Genomic DNA, 17,817 nt, shown 5'->3' on the forward strand with positions numbered 1-17,817 from the left:
CCAGCGAATGTTGCTAAGATTGCAGAAGTTTGACCTTCAAGTGTCTTACAAAAAAGGGACTGAAATGTATCTGGCAGATACACTGAGCAGAGCATACAGAGTGCGCAAGAGCACAAAAGAAGATGTAGCAGAAGATGTTATGTACATAGAGGACATGAGAGGAGACACTGAAAGAGAGCTAGAGCACATCAATATGATACAATACTTGCCAGTATCGGAACCAACGCTGATTGCCATTCAGCAAGCAACAGAATCCGATCCTACCCTGAGAGAGCTGAAGAGAACAATCAGGCAAGGTTGGCCAGCTACCAAAGCTGGGGTATCAGCAAACATCAGTGGTTACTTTACATTTCGGGACGAACTGTCTTTACAGAATGGACTGGTGTTCAAAGGTGAAAGACTAGTTATCCCTATGAGCGTGAAAGCTGACATGTTGGCTAAGATCCACCGGAGCCACATCGGCATCCAAGGCTGTCTCAGAAGAGCAAGAGAAGTAGTTTACTGGCATGGGATGAACAAAGATGTCGAAGATTATGTAGCAAAGTGTGCCGTCTGCAACAGCCAGCCTGTCGAGCAAGGAAAAGAGCCAATGATTTGTCACGAACTGCCTAGTAGACCCTGGGAGAAAATCGCAGTTGATCTTTTTGATCTGAACGGTGTAGATTTCATGGTGACCGTTGACTACTATTCAAGCTTCTTTGAAGTCGACAGAATGACAAGCAAGACAGCAGACGAAGTTGTGAAGAAGTTGAAAGCCCATCTTGCCCGCCATGGAATTCCCGACCAGCTTGTATCGGATAATGGACAGCCCTTTTCTTCCGCAAAGTTCCAACAGTTCGCAGACACTTATGGTTTTGAACATATAACAAGCTCTCCAACATATCCTCAGTCCAACGGCAAAGTCGAGAACACGGTGAAGACAGCAAAACATCTGCTAGAGAAAGCCGTCAAGTCCGAACAAGACCCATATCTTGCCCTGCTGGACTGGAGAAATACTCCCACAGAAACACTCAACTCGTCACCTGTTCAGCGATTATTCGGTAGAAGAACAAAGACTCCACTCCCAACCTCAAACCAATTGCTCAAGCCGAAGCTACCAGAGGAGGTTGATCAGAAGTTGAAGCTACAAAAGGCTAAACAATCCCTGTACTACAATCAAGGCGCCAAAGAATTGAAGGAACTGCGCCCAGGAGACACAGTGCGATTGCAGCCACTAAAATCCCACTTGGGAAAGAAGAAGGATTGGACCCAAGCAAGAGTCGAAGGCAAAGTCGACATAAGGTCCTATCAAGTCAGAACAGAAGATGGAAGAATTTATAGGAGGAACCGCAGACACCTGAGACATACACGTGAAGTGATGCCACACAGTGAAGATGGGATGAGATTATCCCCAAAAGCAACACCAATCTCTGCTACTGCAAAAGCAACACCAATTTCTGCTACTGCAAATTCTGGTAATGAAATACCATCGGTACCACCTTCCATACCAAGTACTGCAGTCAGTAAGGACCAATCAGACACAGTACCTTTGCAGAACACGGACAAGCCACATCCGGAATATCCACCTCAGTCTGCAGCAGATAAGCAGGAGATTTCCCCATCGGTGACCACCACTCGATCTGGACGAATTGTGCGACCACCCACACGTTACCAGTGATTGGGGTTATCGAAAGAACAAAAAAAGGACATGACAAACTCTTAATTTTCTTTTTTTTGTAGTTTATTTTAAACTAGGATTGAGACATTCAGTTACGTTTACATTTTTTTTTGTTTCCTGAAGAAAGGGAGATGTAACGATATCGATGTTATCGTTCTATTTACTTCCGGTCCGCATTTACGTCATAACTACCATGGCAACAAAACTTTAGAGACCATGCTTTCCGGTTTAGTAGAGTAGGTCGGACATCGATTAAATAGACCTGTGTGTGTCTTGTTCATCCAATAAACAACGCCACATGGTTTCAGAGAACTTTAAAGACAAGCCGGCTAACATATTATGTACATATTCGAAATCCCCACCAAACAATGCACAACCGGCCTGTAGCGAACAGCTCTTGGAGACTGCGTCTCAATTACCTTAAATATTAAATTTCCTACGTACTTGGTACAGTTTTACTTGCAAGTCTGTGGCATAATTTTGGAGTTCATGGGCGAATGGTAAATTTAGGACTACAATATACATTGCCGCAGATCGACGCTATCACGGGCTCAAATAAGAAATTTCCTCCTTTGACGCAGAGTATGTCTTGTATTTATCGGGAGCAAACTGGCCGTAAGCCCCGATGTATGGGCTCTTCTAACGACTAGGGCTACTGGCTATTTGTAAATCGTAAGTACTATTCCGATTTCCGTCAGTAATGGTTCGTATCAGTCAAAACAACTGCGTGTAGACTAGAGCCAGGAATATAATTCTAATTGGCATGAGATTTTTCGCTTTCTTTCTTTTAGATGAAAGTGAAAGTCCCTTTCATACTTAAGTACAGCATAACCATGGGAATCTTTGATTAAGTTTTTTCAACGGTAACTTTGCTTAAGGGCGAATTTCAGTCTTCTGATCAGAAGAGCGTTTCGATAAATTTTCCAACGGAATGTGATTACATATGCACTATTAGAACTAAGCTTATTATGAACTTAATTGCTTGCAAACTGAATGAGGAAGTGTGGAAACCCAAGGAAACAACGGTTATTGACAAAAGTAGCGCCTGACCGTTGTAATATAATACCTAAACGTCGACAGTTAGGAAAATATTACAGGCTTCAATATTATATACGCGTAGGACTTGCCATCGCGCAAAGGCTGTGACACGGTTCAGTGGTCATATGCAATTTCGGGTAACAAACATTAATAAACGAATGGTGATGATTTAAAGGAAACCGACGTGGCTTGAGAATTTAAGGTTATACAGTCTTTTTTTTTCTCTCAGACTCAACCAAGGATTGCTACTAACAAATCTAGTTCTTAATTCGTTGATCAGCAACAGATTTGTATCACTATGATCATATCTCGAACCGAACGTGACAACATCTGTTGCGGCAAACGAACATCAAGGCTCGATGAAATACCAAGAAAATCGTGACCGGAGAAAAATGCCAACCAAATCCAGGGGATATATTACAGGGACATAACTTTAATCAATCTCGTAAACTGTAAACGAATTAAAAAAGGGACTTATATAATAGATTGTATTCAATTAAACACGTGGCGACTTAACAGCGTAAATGAATCTAACATAATAAAGGACTAATAAATGAACCAAATGCTACGGCAAACACAAAATATATATACAAATAAAGACGAAAGAGCTTGCTCGAAACGAGATAAACAACAAAAAAGCGAAAACAACTTACATATCAGTCCCTATACGCCGGTGGCTTGAAATCACACTTTATAAATTAACTTTGGATGAACAGGCGATTAATGAAAGCGGGAGAGAAAAACTATTTAAAGGAATCAAATGGCACAAAGGCCAACTGTAACGCAAATGTCACGCAAGTTTGAAAGTCACGCATTTACAACATCTTTGTTGATGTTAAAAATTCTATTTCAATCATCGCTACTAAATCATCGCTGCTAATTAAATCGTCGTTGCCAGATAATCGCTACAAGCTATTTGCCATCGTTAGGAGCTATATCAAAGTAAGTCTTTATTTCTTTTATATTTACGTTGTTTAACTTCTGTTTGTATTATTGGTGTAGTGTATTCAGTTTTCCGTCCAATCGCCTCATTTTCAATTAGGTTAATGTTACATTTCGTAACTCATTTTTCTTCGTTTTGTTTCTGTTGTATTTTCTTTTAGTTCCGGCGGAACCACACGCAACCTCAACCGCTACTCTCATCAAGCAAATTAACGTCTTAGTGCCATCATCTAAAATTAATAAAGATTACAGTGTGCGTTCAAATTGGCCGCTCAGTCACTTTGGTAACCTTTTGAGGTTATAACCTAGAGCAAGACTTTTACTCTGTGTCCTCTGTGAAGCCAAGCATGCATATCGAAGAGTAATCACAAATTCACTTTTACACGAGCACTTTAGAAGTTTCACAACGACCTGACAGCCATTCAGTAAAGTATGGGACTCATAGAAAGTCTTGCCTGCATTCGAACTGTGCTGTTAAGTGTTCGGATTGGCGGAACTGATGAGATAGCAAATGTGTACCTCGATTTGCTTCACGGATTCCGTTCACGAGCACACCTAGCGGTAACAGGAAACAACAGAAATCGACAAACACTATTTAACCAATTCAAAGCCTTAGCTGTGCTCAGTTCTGTTTTAAAGCACTTACAGTAGGAAGCAACTAGAGTACTCAAAACGTGGAGAGACTGACACTCGATGTCTCTATTTGTTTTATAATGAAGAATCCGTTTAATTCCCCAAAACAAATGTTATTTTCAAAGTGAACAGCAGTGTAGTCAGCATGCTCTATACTCTCGTAAAACACGCTACAATGAGCCAATCAGAATCTTTGATAAAATGGTTCAAATAATCTAATTGGTTGAACACGATCACAGCTATCAAAAATATAAAACTATTAAAGCTCACAAAACCGTCAAAGTTCACAATTTGCAATAGTTTACAAAACTGAAATACTTCGGCGCGACAGTTTGAATTTAACACTTTTGCCTGAAGTTTTTTTAAGTCTCTAATACAGAATCTGAAAGTAAAACACTCTTTGAAATCCGGACGAGTTGAAGCTCATAAACACACATATCTGTAACTGCTAAGTCAAGGTTTTTCCTTAACTAACTTTAATCTACAGTATATGATATTCTAACGCTGCGGATATGCAAACAAGCCAGATTTTAAATTGATATCAACCGAGACGTTTTTAGAGAAATCGAGGCTCATTTTGACTAAGAGACAGTCAGAGAACATTATATCATCACTCAAGACTGATCGACTTATTTACTTCGACGATGACCTGATTCGTTCGTTACCAACGGTTCCCGCCTCAGTTTTATGACACCTAACCGGGTAACGTAAAGGCGACAGTCGAGTTTTGTTATGGGCACCTGTTTTGACAAGCATGAACGCATGTCAGCAGGGCACTTCCATGATTCTAACATGACGCTAACAGTAAGTTAGCTGATACAGGAAATTTGCATTTGTCAGACGAAAGTTTTTCAATTTATCATCACTTTTCGAACAATCTTTTGTATAATTTCGATCAATCTGAAATACGTTGTATAGCAATCAACCATGCACATCAAGAATCAAACATCCTACAACGGCACACAGCGATGCAAGCCTTTCAGCTAAATCTCTTACATGTACCAGTGCTTGCAGGGATCATTTTTTTTCAATTTTTGGGGTAACATCGTTGACAAGGATTACTTTCAAACTTTCAAACATAAGTTCCATTATCCTGGAAAGGGGACAGGGGTGGGGGGGGGGGGTTTGAGGCATGAAATAAGCTGCTACCTTGTAGTTACTTTACCTTTTTTCACAAAGGGATAATGTATTTGATCTCTTGATTCAACCACAGGTCAAAGTTCATCATAGGCTGTATGCATCATTTTTTGGTCACAGTTTCAATTCTTCTACTTTTTTTTACCCTTTCATCCTCTGATCAAGGTATGTGGGATCAATAAAGAGGGTTTTAATGAGGTGATGGATTTTACGGCTAACGGTTAAAATTTTGGCAAATTTAATGGCCAGCGGTTGATTTTTTTCCCGGTATGGTTAAGTTAAAAAGTTTAACTTAAATCTTTTTTCACAGCTTATGGTCAAAACTAGTCCATTTTTTTGGCTATCAGCTAAAGTTTTTGGCCGTTTCACGGCTAACGGCTAACCAAACGAGACCTTTAATGAAGTTTGATACTTTTTTCTTGAGCCACGTTACTCAAGTCCTTTCCTATTTAATGAGGGCTACTTTCAATAATAATTGTTTGAAAAAGAAAATTAACCGTTTTTCCAAACAGTAAACTTATATCATTATTCGTTAATGTACTTGAGATAACGTCGTTACCTGAAAGGAACGATTTTTCAGTGTCATAAAATATCTGATCACAAAATACTGCACGCGTGAAGGGTCAAGATGTAGGTACGTTAGCATCATTGTAAAGTTTCAGATTCGCGCCTTTTACCAGAGAAATATTGTATAAAAGTGATTGAGCACGTATGCTGCGTCAGAGTGGCCTTATCTTACAATCCGGGGCATGCCGGAAAGAATTTGAGGAAGTTCCAGAAGCTTTCGACTACCTCTCGGATTTGAATAACTTCTCCTGGCCCCCGTCGTGTTTAACTGAGGCTATATAAACACCCAGAGTGCCCTGTTGTTTAAGTGGTTCTCTCTTTGTATCATACGTGCTCACGAAGAAGTTACATGACAGTCAATAGTAATGAAAAGGGAATGCATTTACCACATGGATTAACGTGACTATGCGAGTTGCCCTTCTTTCTTCACACAGTGTTCATTTTTGTCAGATCAGAAAGCTGTCATATTTACTCAACTTCATTACTAACCTTTCAACATATTTCTCTATAGTGATTTTAGAGAAACAGCCAACACCAACTAAGAACTGGTTCTGGGCACAATCAAGGCCACCTAATCCAACCTTTGTGCCGGGGCAGTCCGGTGGGCCGGTCGGGGTATGATTGCATCTTTCAACTGTTGTTTTCGCTTGGTGATTAGAATCAAAATTAGATGACAAAGAGATTTGTCACCTTTCAGTAAAAAAATAGTTATCAAGGTTTGGGGAAATTAGCTGTCTTCAGTTTTGATTGTGCTTCACAATGCGACAGAAAATGAAGGAGTGTTTCTCAAATACCAATCATTAAAATCAGTTTATTTTTGGTTTAGATTGGATGCTCCGGCTGTCTCTAGATCGCAGGGAAAATTTCTGATCGGACCTCGTCTGGGTTTAATTTATATTCTTCAATACTCTTGAATATTTTTAACATATGTTATTTTAAATTGAAGATTAATTTCACATGGTTCGTACGCACTCTTATCCTTTAAATAAATACCGAAACGAAATGTTCGGTATTTATTTAAAGAAAATTACACGATCTATCACAACATTTTCTTTTCTTTTTATTTTGCCCCTTTCTTATCAAAAATGATCTTCTTAAGCTGAAAATGATCAAGAAGGAATGAAAGGTTGCCTTCGTTTAAATGATTTTTACCTCTCGTTTAGCAATATGTTTATGTTACTCACTGAAGCTGGAAGTTAAAATGTTAGATGTTCATCATTAAAACCCCCAAAAACACAGTGCTATAATGAGTGAAATCAAGTGTGCCTTGGTTACAATCGAAAACAGCTTTTTCTTTTCAAATGGATAAAACCTAATAACCTCATGATATATTATTTCAACTAATTAACAGTGGGCGAAGCAGACATGTTATTCAACCTGTGATATTTCTGATGATGCATTCCCACAACCAAACAACTGGCTTACAAGTGATCCTATTGAGGTCGACAGTGGAGTGACAGCAGTCTACGTTACTATCGAGTACCGAACTTTTAACTGTTCTCTGAGAAATGGAGGGAAATATTGTAAAGAGTATTTTGACTTATACGTACATCAGTCCGGGCAATCAATGCAACCCGACCCCCTAACAAACAGTGCTTCTTATGACCATATTGCTAGAACAGCTCCGTCAGCTCTTAGCATCAGAGTGTCTCAAACGTTTAGTGTAAATGTTAAAGAAAAGTACATCGTATTGGCTTTTCATGACCAGGGTTCATGTGGCGTCCTTTTCTCCGTCGCTGTTAAATATTACTTCTGCCCAGAGACGCTTCATGTTGGTGGCTTGGTGAAATTACCACGTACAATTGCTCCAGCAAACAACTCTGCAGTTCCAGTCGTAAGTAATTGTACTAAAAATGCCGTCCACGAGCAAGGTGTTTTAAGGGTGAACTGCCAAAGTGATGGGGGCTGGAACATCAGTTCACTTAAAGGAAATTGTATATGCAAGGAAGAAATGGAAAATGTAGGAGGAGAATGCAAAGGTATGTATAACTACAGTAACATAGAAGTGCAGTGCTGAATAATTCTTCAGGCTGGCAACATGATTAGACAAAAAGATGATCAATTTTTAGCTCGGTAATGAAATATAGTATCAAGAATGAAAATCAGCAAAAATCAATGGAAATGACGTTCCAATGATTCGTTCATCATTTTTCAAATTCATAACGTCAGATTCCGATGAGTCTTTTTGATACTGAGAAAGCGTATAAAAGTCTCGTCTCGTTGCATGTGGTTAAAAACTCTACAATGTGGAGTGTTAGTTGAGTACTAATAGTTTTTCCTTAATTGAGTCAGATTGAGCGTTCAGTTTAGGTTTTCTTCCTTGGATAAAGAGCATTTCTTAAAGAGCTTATGTTTTACAATATGTTGCAAAAGGTGTCGGCGAGTGAAAAATAGTATAAGCGTTTTTGCGCCTTGTTACGAGCGTAGGAGAAAGAGGAAATTTGGATTCCCCACGAGAAATCAAATCCCAGACTTTCGGATTTCGCGTCCCGACGCTCTGCGACAGAGACTCTCTAGAGTAAACAAGCTCAGTACTAGTTTCATAGATTATGCGAAACGCGTCCCGCAAAGTGTTGGGGTCAGTAAAGTCGAAAGGGTCAAGTAAAGAAATAGAATAAAAAATATGGTAAACATGAGCCCGGTAAATAGACAAAGTCTAGTAAGGAGACGAAAAAAGCCCCTTTCTATATGATTAGACAACTAAAAATATTGGAATGTGTAACCTGAAGACCCCTCGCCTAAATGTTTCAGTTTCATCACTCAAAATCATTGCAAATCTTCGCCATCCCCCAAGCCTTCCTCGTTCCTTTTTGGTCTTTGTCTTCTAATTGAGGCGCTTTTTCTTGAGACCAGCTCTTACTGCAACATAAGCATAAGCATAGGCGTGGGAAGACTCAATTTATTCTTAGCATAAATAATAGAATGGTGGAAGCTTTTACTATAAGGAAAGAATCTAATCAACTGATAACTCCGTAGTCAATTAAGAGCATAGGTTTAAAGTAAATGGAGTACGTGAAATCCCGGTTAAAATGTATAGACTCTTTATATTTAGTCGTTAGGAAAGTGACTTGTTGGTCATAAGGATGACTGGATCAATATCAGTATCTGGGCAACTGCCCACCTACCCCACCCCTAACTCAACAACAGTCAATTGATAACAAGTTAGGGTTAATGCTGGGTTAGGGGAGGGGTAGGTGGGCAATTGCCCATATACTAATATTGATCCGGATGACTTGTATCCTGAATGGAGGCTACGACCGATGGTAATTCGGCTTTCTCTCCGTCACTAGTTACTGTGTAAAGAAAACGCTCAACTCCATAGTTTAGCTCAATTCATTTGTCTTTCGCTGAAAGCGAAGGAAATTTTTAAATCGACTTTATCAAAATATCTATTTCATTTCCTTCTTCAGATTGCCCAGAAGGTAAATACAACGACGAGAATGGCTTTAATTGCACAGGTACGGATGCAAATATAGCTTTGTCGTTTGAACGGCATCTGTTCGATTATACATAATTGGCTAAATATTTGTGGTCCCAAGCTGTATCCAACTCTTCGTATTTATTTTCAGTTATTAGTGCATCACTTTACCATGGATATCTCGAAATTTTGGTTCACTTACGATTGATTTTGAAATATTCGTGAGACATTAATCCGTAAATTGTATCTTACATATTTACCATTTCTACTGTTTGAGCATCTGTTGAACAAATATGACGCAATTTTCTGATGTAGCTATACAACAAATCAAAAACACCTAGTGCGTTAGAATGTTTGCTTAAAACTTTTTTTTAGCAGACTAACATGAAACATTCTAAATATATAGGTGAAGAAGACATGTGTGATGGCTTATTTATTCGGGTGGTCGCTTAGTTTACAAAGTATAAATAAGTATTGCTTGTATTCCTCTCATAACATATCCTAATGCAGTTATACCATCAGCCCCGAAAAATGTCCGAGTTATCTTCGTTAACCGTAGCGCGTTGGAGTTACAATGGCAGCCTCCTGTAGTGACCGGTGACGAGACCCACGTGTTTTATGACATTGCAATTGACTGCCGAAAGCCTTGTGAAGATGAAGATCACGACAAAAGCGTGAATAAAGTTCGCGGAAGTGACGTCATTTTCATACCAAAAAAGGAAGGCTTGAACGTTACCCACGTTATTGTTGGAAATCTATCTTCATTTGTAGTCTACACTATGAAAATCTCCGCTAAGAACAGAGTGAGCGAATTAGCGAGAAGAAAATATGGAATTGAAGCAAAACTTACGGAAATAACTGTAAGGACCAACGGATCAGGTTAGTGAGTTCGAGGACTGAATAGAATATCACATAAATTCCTATCGATATGTTTATCTCTTTCACACTGTTCATAAGTCGAGTCACATAAAAATTTACACTTTCGGACTTCTTTTCCAAAAATTTTTATTTAAAACCTGGTCTGTATAACGAGGGATAATAACATCGTTCTACAATGTAGATTTTCTCAACTAGCACTTCAATCATTCAGCAGCGATAAAACAATATCAAACATTGTGAGTTTTACTGAAACAAGGCAGCTATACCCAAACCTGCACTTTCTACCACTTTCATTGCTGCTTCATGAGATACGTATGATTTCGTTCTTCCCTCAAGGCCCACTAGAAATCAGGAGTTGCTGGGGTAGTAAAGAATGAGTCAGCTTTTTCTCCCTAAGATCCATTCGAAGAAATTGTCAATGTCGTCAAGTACCATGATCTCTTTTACAAATTTTTTGCAGAGGAACATGTCAAATTGTTTTCAGTTTCGTTTGTTATAAAATGGTCCTGATCAGTGTCATTTGAGGCTATTGTTATGGAATAATAAGAACAGTCGTGCCAGATCACTATTTTGACAATTTTTGCCAAATTAATTTCCTTTTAATACATATTTCTGGTCAAATGGCGAATAAAAAATCCCCCGAAATAAGCCCATTCTATTTTATGAAATTAAGTTGCCACGAAAATAAGTAACAATAAAGTAGACGACCCAAGTTCGTGACGGTGTATAAATCTCTGTTGAAAAACTAGTTCCAGGGAAACCAGAAGTGTTTGTTGAGCAACCGGAAACGGCTGTTGTTGTATCTTGGAGAATTAAGGACAAGAAAGGTGTCTTTAAAGAGTACCACGTGACTTATATAAGAGAGGATGATATGTCAGAAACCCAGACTCTTGCCACCAAGAAAATGGAAGCGAAGTTTGATTTAAAGGCGGGAAAAACTTATGAATTCCAGGTAGACAGAATTTTTTATTTTGGTTTAAATGAGATTAAAATTCTTAAATACAAACATGAAAAGAAAAATGGATAAAAGGTGTAAGTTTCTAAAGAAACTGCGGTGCTGCGTCGGTGGGAGAGTATAACAGAGTAATTAAGTGTTATCAACTGAGTTGAAAACATAAATTGGCCACCGTGAAGAGTTTAAAGGCTAACGCTCGAAACGTCGGCCCTTAAACTCTTTACGGTGGCCCATTCACCTTTTTCAACTCAGTTGATAACATTAAATTACCATGAAAAGAAAAGTTATATCATCCAATTGAGTAATGGAAAGTAGTTATATAAAATTCAGTTCATTTTTCTTTGCAAAAAAAAAAAAAACGGAATTAAGTTTGGGTGCAAGGCCCAGTTGTATGAAGAGTGGATAACGCTATCGAACAGATAAATTGCTATTCAGCGGATAAGTGATAGCAAAACGTACAGCGTTATCCACCGGATAGAGCCGCTATCCAATGGATAGCGTTATCCGATCTTCGAACAACCGGGGCCAGATGGTTATCGTCGAATTAGTCCGTAATATTAAAAGGTTTTCAAAATTAAACAAAAGAAGATTATCTAAAGTAACTTAAACTCAACGTTGTTCATTTATATGACCTAATAGTGTTTTGATGCAGTTACGATACTTCTCTGTTGTTTTGTGGTTTTAATTGGACGAGATTTTACACCCTAAAGTTTTACAACACTCGAAATAGCCATTTTTTTGTTCTTGAGGAAGAAATCTCTCAAAATGTTTTATTCTTCTCGTCAGGTATTTGTTATAAACGACTTTGGTAGGGGTCCTGCTGGTGTGAAGACATTCACACTTAGAGAAGGTTAGTTTGAATATCGTTGATTTGCCACGAGGCTACCGTTTCAGAGTGCCTGTGCAGGAAAACGTTAATATAGTCTTTAGAATAATAAACCAACAGGGCCACTGATGAGTCAGGATGACGAGGATAATCAAGTATATTAAAAGAAGAACTTTTTATATACAGCAGAACCGAAAAGTAGTAGCCTTACTGTAATAAAAGAAGCTTCCTCCCCTTCACCCGACAGAACCCAATGTTGACATGTATCTCACAATCATCTATGGCTTGGTTGGTTCATTGGCACTTTGCATTGTGTCTTTCGCTTGTTGCATAATGTACAACAGGTAAGTGTGGGAATACTTATGAAACTAAACATAAGGTGACCATTCTTGTACAGTGACACTCCTCGCAGGATTTCAAGGACTACCATTGGCTAAAAGAATGTTCAACAAGTTTAACAAGTATCAGTAGACTGAGTATTGATGATGATATTACTGACGCGTTTATATTGTGGCTTAAAAGATTGTTGACGCTTTGTTTCTTACAAGCTAAACCTACAAAAAATTCAATTTGATGCTACTGTTTGTCAGATGGAACCGTCGAAGAAATGCAAACCGTGAGAAAATTCCTAAAACAACAAAGACCCGTCTTATGGTTTATGAGAGTAAGTAACAATAGTATGTAATTTTAATAGAAAATACTGGGACTTGGTCATTTGCAGTTTTTAAAGGAAGTAGTACTTTTCAGTTTTGAACTAAATTGATCAGATGATTTAGTGTCACTGTGAGTCATTTGCTGACGTTTCACTTGATATGAAATTGTCGGCGTATTTAATGCAAATGTCGTATGTTCCATTCAATCTGCTTCGATAGCAAAGACAAAAGTCACATTCAGAGAAAAAAAAAAAAACAACAACCAAACGTAGGGAAAAATTGTAAACAATGAGGAAGTCTGCAGATTGCCGTTATTCTATTTTTTCGTTGTTGACTCAAGCACATTAGCGAGTTAAAACTAGGCTACTTCTGCGGGGACTACAGATTTAATCACCCATCATATTTATTTGGTTTATGTTACTATCGTCAATTGTTATCACTAACAACTTTACATAGATGTAGCAATGAGTTCTGTCGCAGAGCGGCAAAAAGTGGATGACTTCAGACTTGATCGTGATCAAATAACAACAGTAAAAGTGCTTGGGAGTGGGAACTTTGGTCAAGTGTCCAAAGCAGTTTACAAACCTTTAAACTCTGAAGTGGCTGTTAAGTCATTGAAAGGTACCCTTCAGATTTCTGACTCATTGTTATTCAAGCTTACTTAATGACTTTCCACTATTTCATCCGTACAAACTCATAAATTCATTCTCGTTCAAAACCGAGTAAAAAGGCTATTATAATATTAGGTTGAGAATGTAATATCGTTTTCTTTCAAACTCACGGTAATTGCTGGCATTTGAATCTTTACCAATTTTCTAGGCGATGCCAAAAAGAAAGACTTACAAGACATGCTGACTGAATTAGATCTCATGAAAACCTTGAAGCCTCATCCCCATGTTGTTGACCTCATTGGCTGTTGCATTGAAAAAGGTACTGGAAATTTTGATTGATTTTTATTTCTGATTTCTTGCTGACAGACTAATTTAATAATTCATTTAAAGACTATCTCATTAAATTAACTGATTCAGCACCGTACATACTTCTAGATCCACTTCTCGTAGTGTTGGAGTATTTACCATACGGGGATTTGTTGGGATATCTACGCAAGAGCAGAGGAATTGAGGATACTTATAACACAGGAGAAAAGAGACCAAGCTCAACACTCACAGAAAAGGACCTCTTGTCCTTTGCGTGGATGATTGCCGATGGTATGAGCTATTTGTCAACAATGAAGGTAGAGCATACCACACTTATTCTGTTAAAGCATCTAAAATCTCAGCACGCTTTAAGGTCATGTGTGACATGGAAGTAATGTGTTATGCAACATTTACAATGAAACTTTCTGATGTCGTTTTATGAGGAATGGTTTATAATCACCTCCTAGTCTTTTATGCTGTTGTCGTCCTCAAATAGACCGCAGTACCTACTAAAAAAAGTGATATAAAGCAAGCTGCACATGTGCGTCTCTGAAAATATCTCGGAGTATCAAGCTTGTGTTACTGTGTTGTTTCAGATTGTTCATCGTGATTTGGCAGCTCGCAACGTATTAGTTGGGGACAACAAAATATGCAAAATTTCAGATCTTGGTTTAGCGCGTGGTTTGGAGGGAGATATATACACGAGAAAAACTAAGGTAATTAATGCGCCAACGATTCTAATTTTTTCACTTGTTTATTTACTAACTGGCGAAAGAGTTGTTTGAAACTTTCAGTTGTCTCTTTTTTGAAATCATATTTGAGCTTTATATGCATGATTATTCTTTTCAAGGCTCGTCTTCCAGCCAAGTGGATGCCCCCAGAATCTCTCTTGTATGGCAGATCTACCACTATGAGCGACATGTAGGTTGTTTCAATTTACCATTGCTGATCATTTTTAGGGAAAACTTAAAAACTGCGCGTTCAGCCAGTAGAAATAAATAGGAAAAAAACTTTTACGCTGCACGTGAACAGTACGATCAGGATAGTTTGAGCAGTTTTCAATTTTTTGTTGAGAGTTACTAGGTGTAACTTTGATTTCCTTTTCTTTGTGCTTGGTCCATAAGAGTTACGCCACTTTCTAAACAAAAAGATTGAGAAGCAGAACTTTTTAACTCGTGTTTTCCTACCCTTTAGGTAGTTTGCTTGTTTTTTTTCACTTTGAGTTCTCCTGGCTCCATGTGATATGTTTCTTGGCACTGACTGACTGTTATGATTACTTTGTTTTTCGTTTTACGACAGTCATTGAAAACCACCATTCGAAAATAATAATAAAGGTTATTGATAAAAATTGCTTCTGCTTTTTTGTCTTAAACAGATGGTCATACGGCATAGTGATGTGGGAGGTCTTTACCATTGGTATGTGTATAGTTGTGAAGAAGAATTTTAAGGCTACTTAAAACACCGCACCGCGTTGTTTCGCACCGCCTCGCTACCGTCTTGATCTCTGACTGATTTTGCACTTTCTTTTACATCAAGACAAATAATCACTACCGATGCACATAACGACGGAATTGTTTTATCAGTGTTTCCATAAAATCGGCTGGGGCATTATCGCCGCACTGGGTTCCATATATGATTGTCAGGATTGCGTTTGAAAGTATATAGGTGCAAGGTCATAAAAACATAAATTTATTTAGTATAGAACTAATAATGAGGGAAAGTGAGAATCACCATGATCAGTGGATTCCATTGGCCTGATCGCCTGAGGAACGTTTCGATAGAAAGTGCGCTATATCTCATGAGCAGTGCAGTTTTGTTGTTTTGCGACAATCCAAATGATCATGTGGAAACCAGGGAGCCTCTCATTCGTATATACAAAAAGAAAAAATCGCAGAAAATATTATATGAAAAAGAACTATTTGGGACATTTGCTTCCCTGTTGCAGTAACTAAAGCGGAAGATTTCCTACTAAAGGAGGACTCTCCTGGCTATATACCAGTGCCAGTCATGGTACCGCAGTGTATGTGTACTTTAACAACTAGTCTGTCATATTTTCAGGTGGATCACCATATCCCGGAGTAAAATCAAGAGAAATAGCTGGCTTACTGCAGACAGGATACCGCATGCCTAAGCCACCTCACATCTCACAAGAACTGTGAGTAGTTTGAAAGCTCTTTCATTAAAAAATTAGTATTTCGACTAACGTCACTCATAATAACTTTGTATTTCACATTTCACTTTCAAACCACAGTGAAAAAGACAAACCGTGAATTGAAGGTATCGTGAGAAAAATATGAATGTCATTCTTCTTTCAGGTATTCCATCATGACCAAATGTTGGGAAGAGCAACCTAAAAGGCGACCAACATTTCTGTGGCTCTGCTCGGCGGTCAAACGATTATTGGATGATTATAAGGTTTGTCTGTCGGTCGTCCTTGAACACGTCCTATCTTGCTTTTTTTTGTTTGTGCTATAAACTACTCAAATTAGAAGAGTTTGGGAGCCACTGAAATGAGAAATGTTCTGTGTGGGAATTGTTAAGGACTGTTAGATATGTTTAAATCCTCATAAAAGTCTTGCGAGCCTTTTTTTATGTGCAACAAGACTTCACGTATATTTTTACCTTTGAGCGATGTGTCCTTGACCGTTATAGTAGGGCTTAATTCTCGTACAATAATCGTCATCGTTAGGCGTGTTTGGGTCTGTCCTTTACCTTGCTCACAACCTTCAACGGGAAGTTTTGTTTACGTTTTAGTTCTCAAAGATTGGTTGTTTTCAAGTACTTTGTTGTACATTTCGAATGTCTTCTAAAATTTTTTGGTTAGCGCTCTAAAAGATCAGCTGCCCGTTCCGTAAGCCCAAACATGCCCACCGATAGCATATTTAAGAGCCTTTACTTAAGGCTGAATAAGGGAGAGACAGACACAGACACAGACACAGACACAGAGATTCGGAGAACGGACAAAGGTTCCTTATCAGACTCTTGGTGCCTACGTTTGCGAGAGGTGCTCAAAATGTCCAAAATGTATATTCTACTCGGTATTGTTTCTGTTTTTATCTTTGTTTGAGGACATCTTTTTTAACGAACTTTCGTTTCAGCAGCAGTCTACTTTGGACTAAAAGTTTGCAACCATGGAAGTATAAGGGTATTTTGGGATAAAAAAAGGTGGCTGAAACACAACTTAATACCAATTAAAAAAAGAAGCCACAGATACGCGAAAACAAAACTAAGAAAACACGAAAAGTACGAACAAAGATTATCCAGGCGCCTACTATCTTATCGCCTCATCTATCTTATCTGTTCTCTAGACATATGTGAACTTGGAAGTCTACGAAGGCGATAACTATATCAACTTTGATGTAATGACGAACAAAGAGTGATAAAAGATGTCCAATTTTTACCATAAAGGCGGGAGCGTGGACACCCGGTGCCAAGTTTGAATTAGTTTAATCCTTCATCTTCGATTCCCTCTGGGAAATCAGATAAGATAAGATAATGTTACAAATACTATATCATGAACTTAACACAGTTTTTCTCGAGATGCCACACACATTATCTAAGGTTCTAAATCAGTACAATAGGTAAAAATGAAAATGAAGAACCTTTCTTTCATGTGAGGTTCCTCCTGGAAATCTGCTTGGTTAGACACGTATTGTGATAGCTAGTTGTATCAAGATTCAAAATGGCGGGGTATATAGACGAATTTTAGGTTTACTTCAGAGAAAGGGCCATACGTATTTTTCTTTGTTTTGTAACTACGATTTTCCCTAGCTGCAAAGCTTCTTCGTCACGCGTAAGTGCAACGTACGAATTAAAAGTACATTTGAAGACGATACCAAGAAGCTTAGGTTACCCTTTAGAATATCTGTTGGTGCGGTCTGTTAGAGTCACACTTTCTGATATGCTATCCTGTGGCGGGGATAAAAATTACATGGTAGCTAAAAACGTTAGATTTCACTTTCTCCGTCATGTCTTGCATTCCAGTAAAAAGCTTTAATAGAAGGAGTAACGACAATGACGTCTGGTGTAAATGTACTGATGTGTTTGAGCGCATATTCTTATAAGTATGCAACATCAAGGTGTGCGTTATTATCAATAAATTTTGATCGAAACATTGCAGTTTTGAAAGATTGCGCTTAAAGTCTCATTAAGATGTCAACGTAGTCGCAACATTAATAAACTATGTTTGTTCCTA

At 38.3% G+C, this 17,817-nt stretch overlaps 1 protein-coding gene across 3 annotated transcripts; it reads left to right on the plus strand.

The window, feature by feature from the left end:
- The first annotated feature begins 2,204 nt into the window (after positions 1-2,204).
- On the plus strand, positions 2,205-17,734 carry LOC113674896 (ephrin type-A receptor 3). Of its 3 annotated transcripts, none has more exons than XM_089181160.1 (19): positions 2,205-2,329; positions 5,484-5,572; positions 6,486-6,589; positions 7,326-7,953; positions 9,385-9,432; positions 9,903-10,271; positions 11,021-11,223; positions 12,013-12,076; positions 12,300-12,396; positions 12,643-12,716; positions 13,162-13,326; positions 13,525-13,635; positions 13,752-13,939; positions 14,219-14,338; positions 14,473-14,543; positions 14,998-15,038; positions 15,681-15,777; positions 15,938-16,037; positions 16,931-17,734. In XM_089181160.1, exons 2-19 carry the CDS (start codon positions 5,506-5,508, stop codon positions 17,000-17,002), a joined length of 2,619 nt encoding a protein of 872 aa, XP_089037286.1. In that variant the 5' UTR covers positions 2,205-2,329; positions 5,484-5,505; the 3' UTR covers positions 17,003-17,734. The 3 variants fall into 3 exon arrangements, with proteins under 3 accessions (XP_089037286.1, XP_089037287.1, XP_089037288.1); XM_089181161.1 differs by lacking the exon at positions 16,931-17,734 and adding an exon at positions 16,724-16,924; XM_089181162.1 differs by having other exon boundaries at positions 2,210-2,329; positions 7,683-7,953.
- The last annotated feature ends 83 nt before the right edge of the window (positions 17,735-17,817 follow it).

This window comes from Pocillopora damicornis, chromosome 8 (assembly GCF_964200805.1).
Source record: "Pocillopora damicornis chromosome 8, jaPocDami1.2, whole genome shotgun sequence".
Taxonomy (NCBI): Eukaryota; Metazoa; Cnidaria; class Anthozoa; order Scleractinia; family Pocilloporidae; genus Pocillopora; species Pocillopora damicornis.

What these genes read in the sequence shown, in the direction of transcription:
- LOC113674896 (XM_089181160.1), top strand. Translation starts at nt 5,506, where the DNA reads ATGCATCATTTTTTGGTCACAGTTTCAATTCTTCTACTTTTTTTTACC. An exon ending in CCTTTCATCCTCTGATCAAG is followed by an intron (nt 5,573 to 6,485) that starts GTATGTGGGATC and finishes ATTTCTCTATAG; the next exon opens with TGATTTTAGAGAAACAGCCA. An exon ending in TGTTGCATAATGTACAACAG is followed by an intron (nt 12,397 to 12,642) that starts GTAAGTGTGGGA and finishes ACTGTTTGTCAG; the next exon opens with ATGGAACCGTCGAAGAAATG.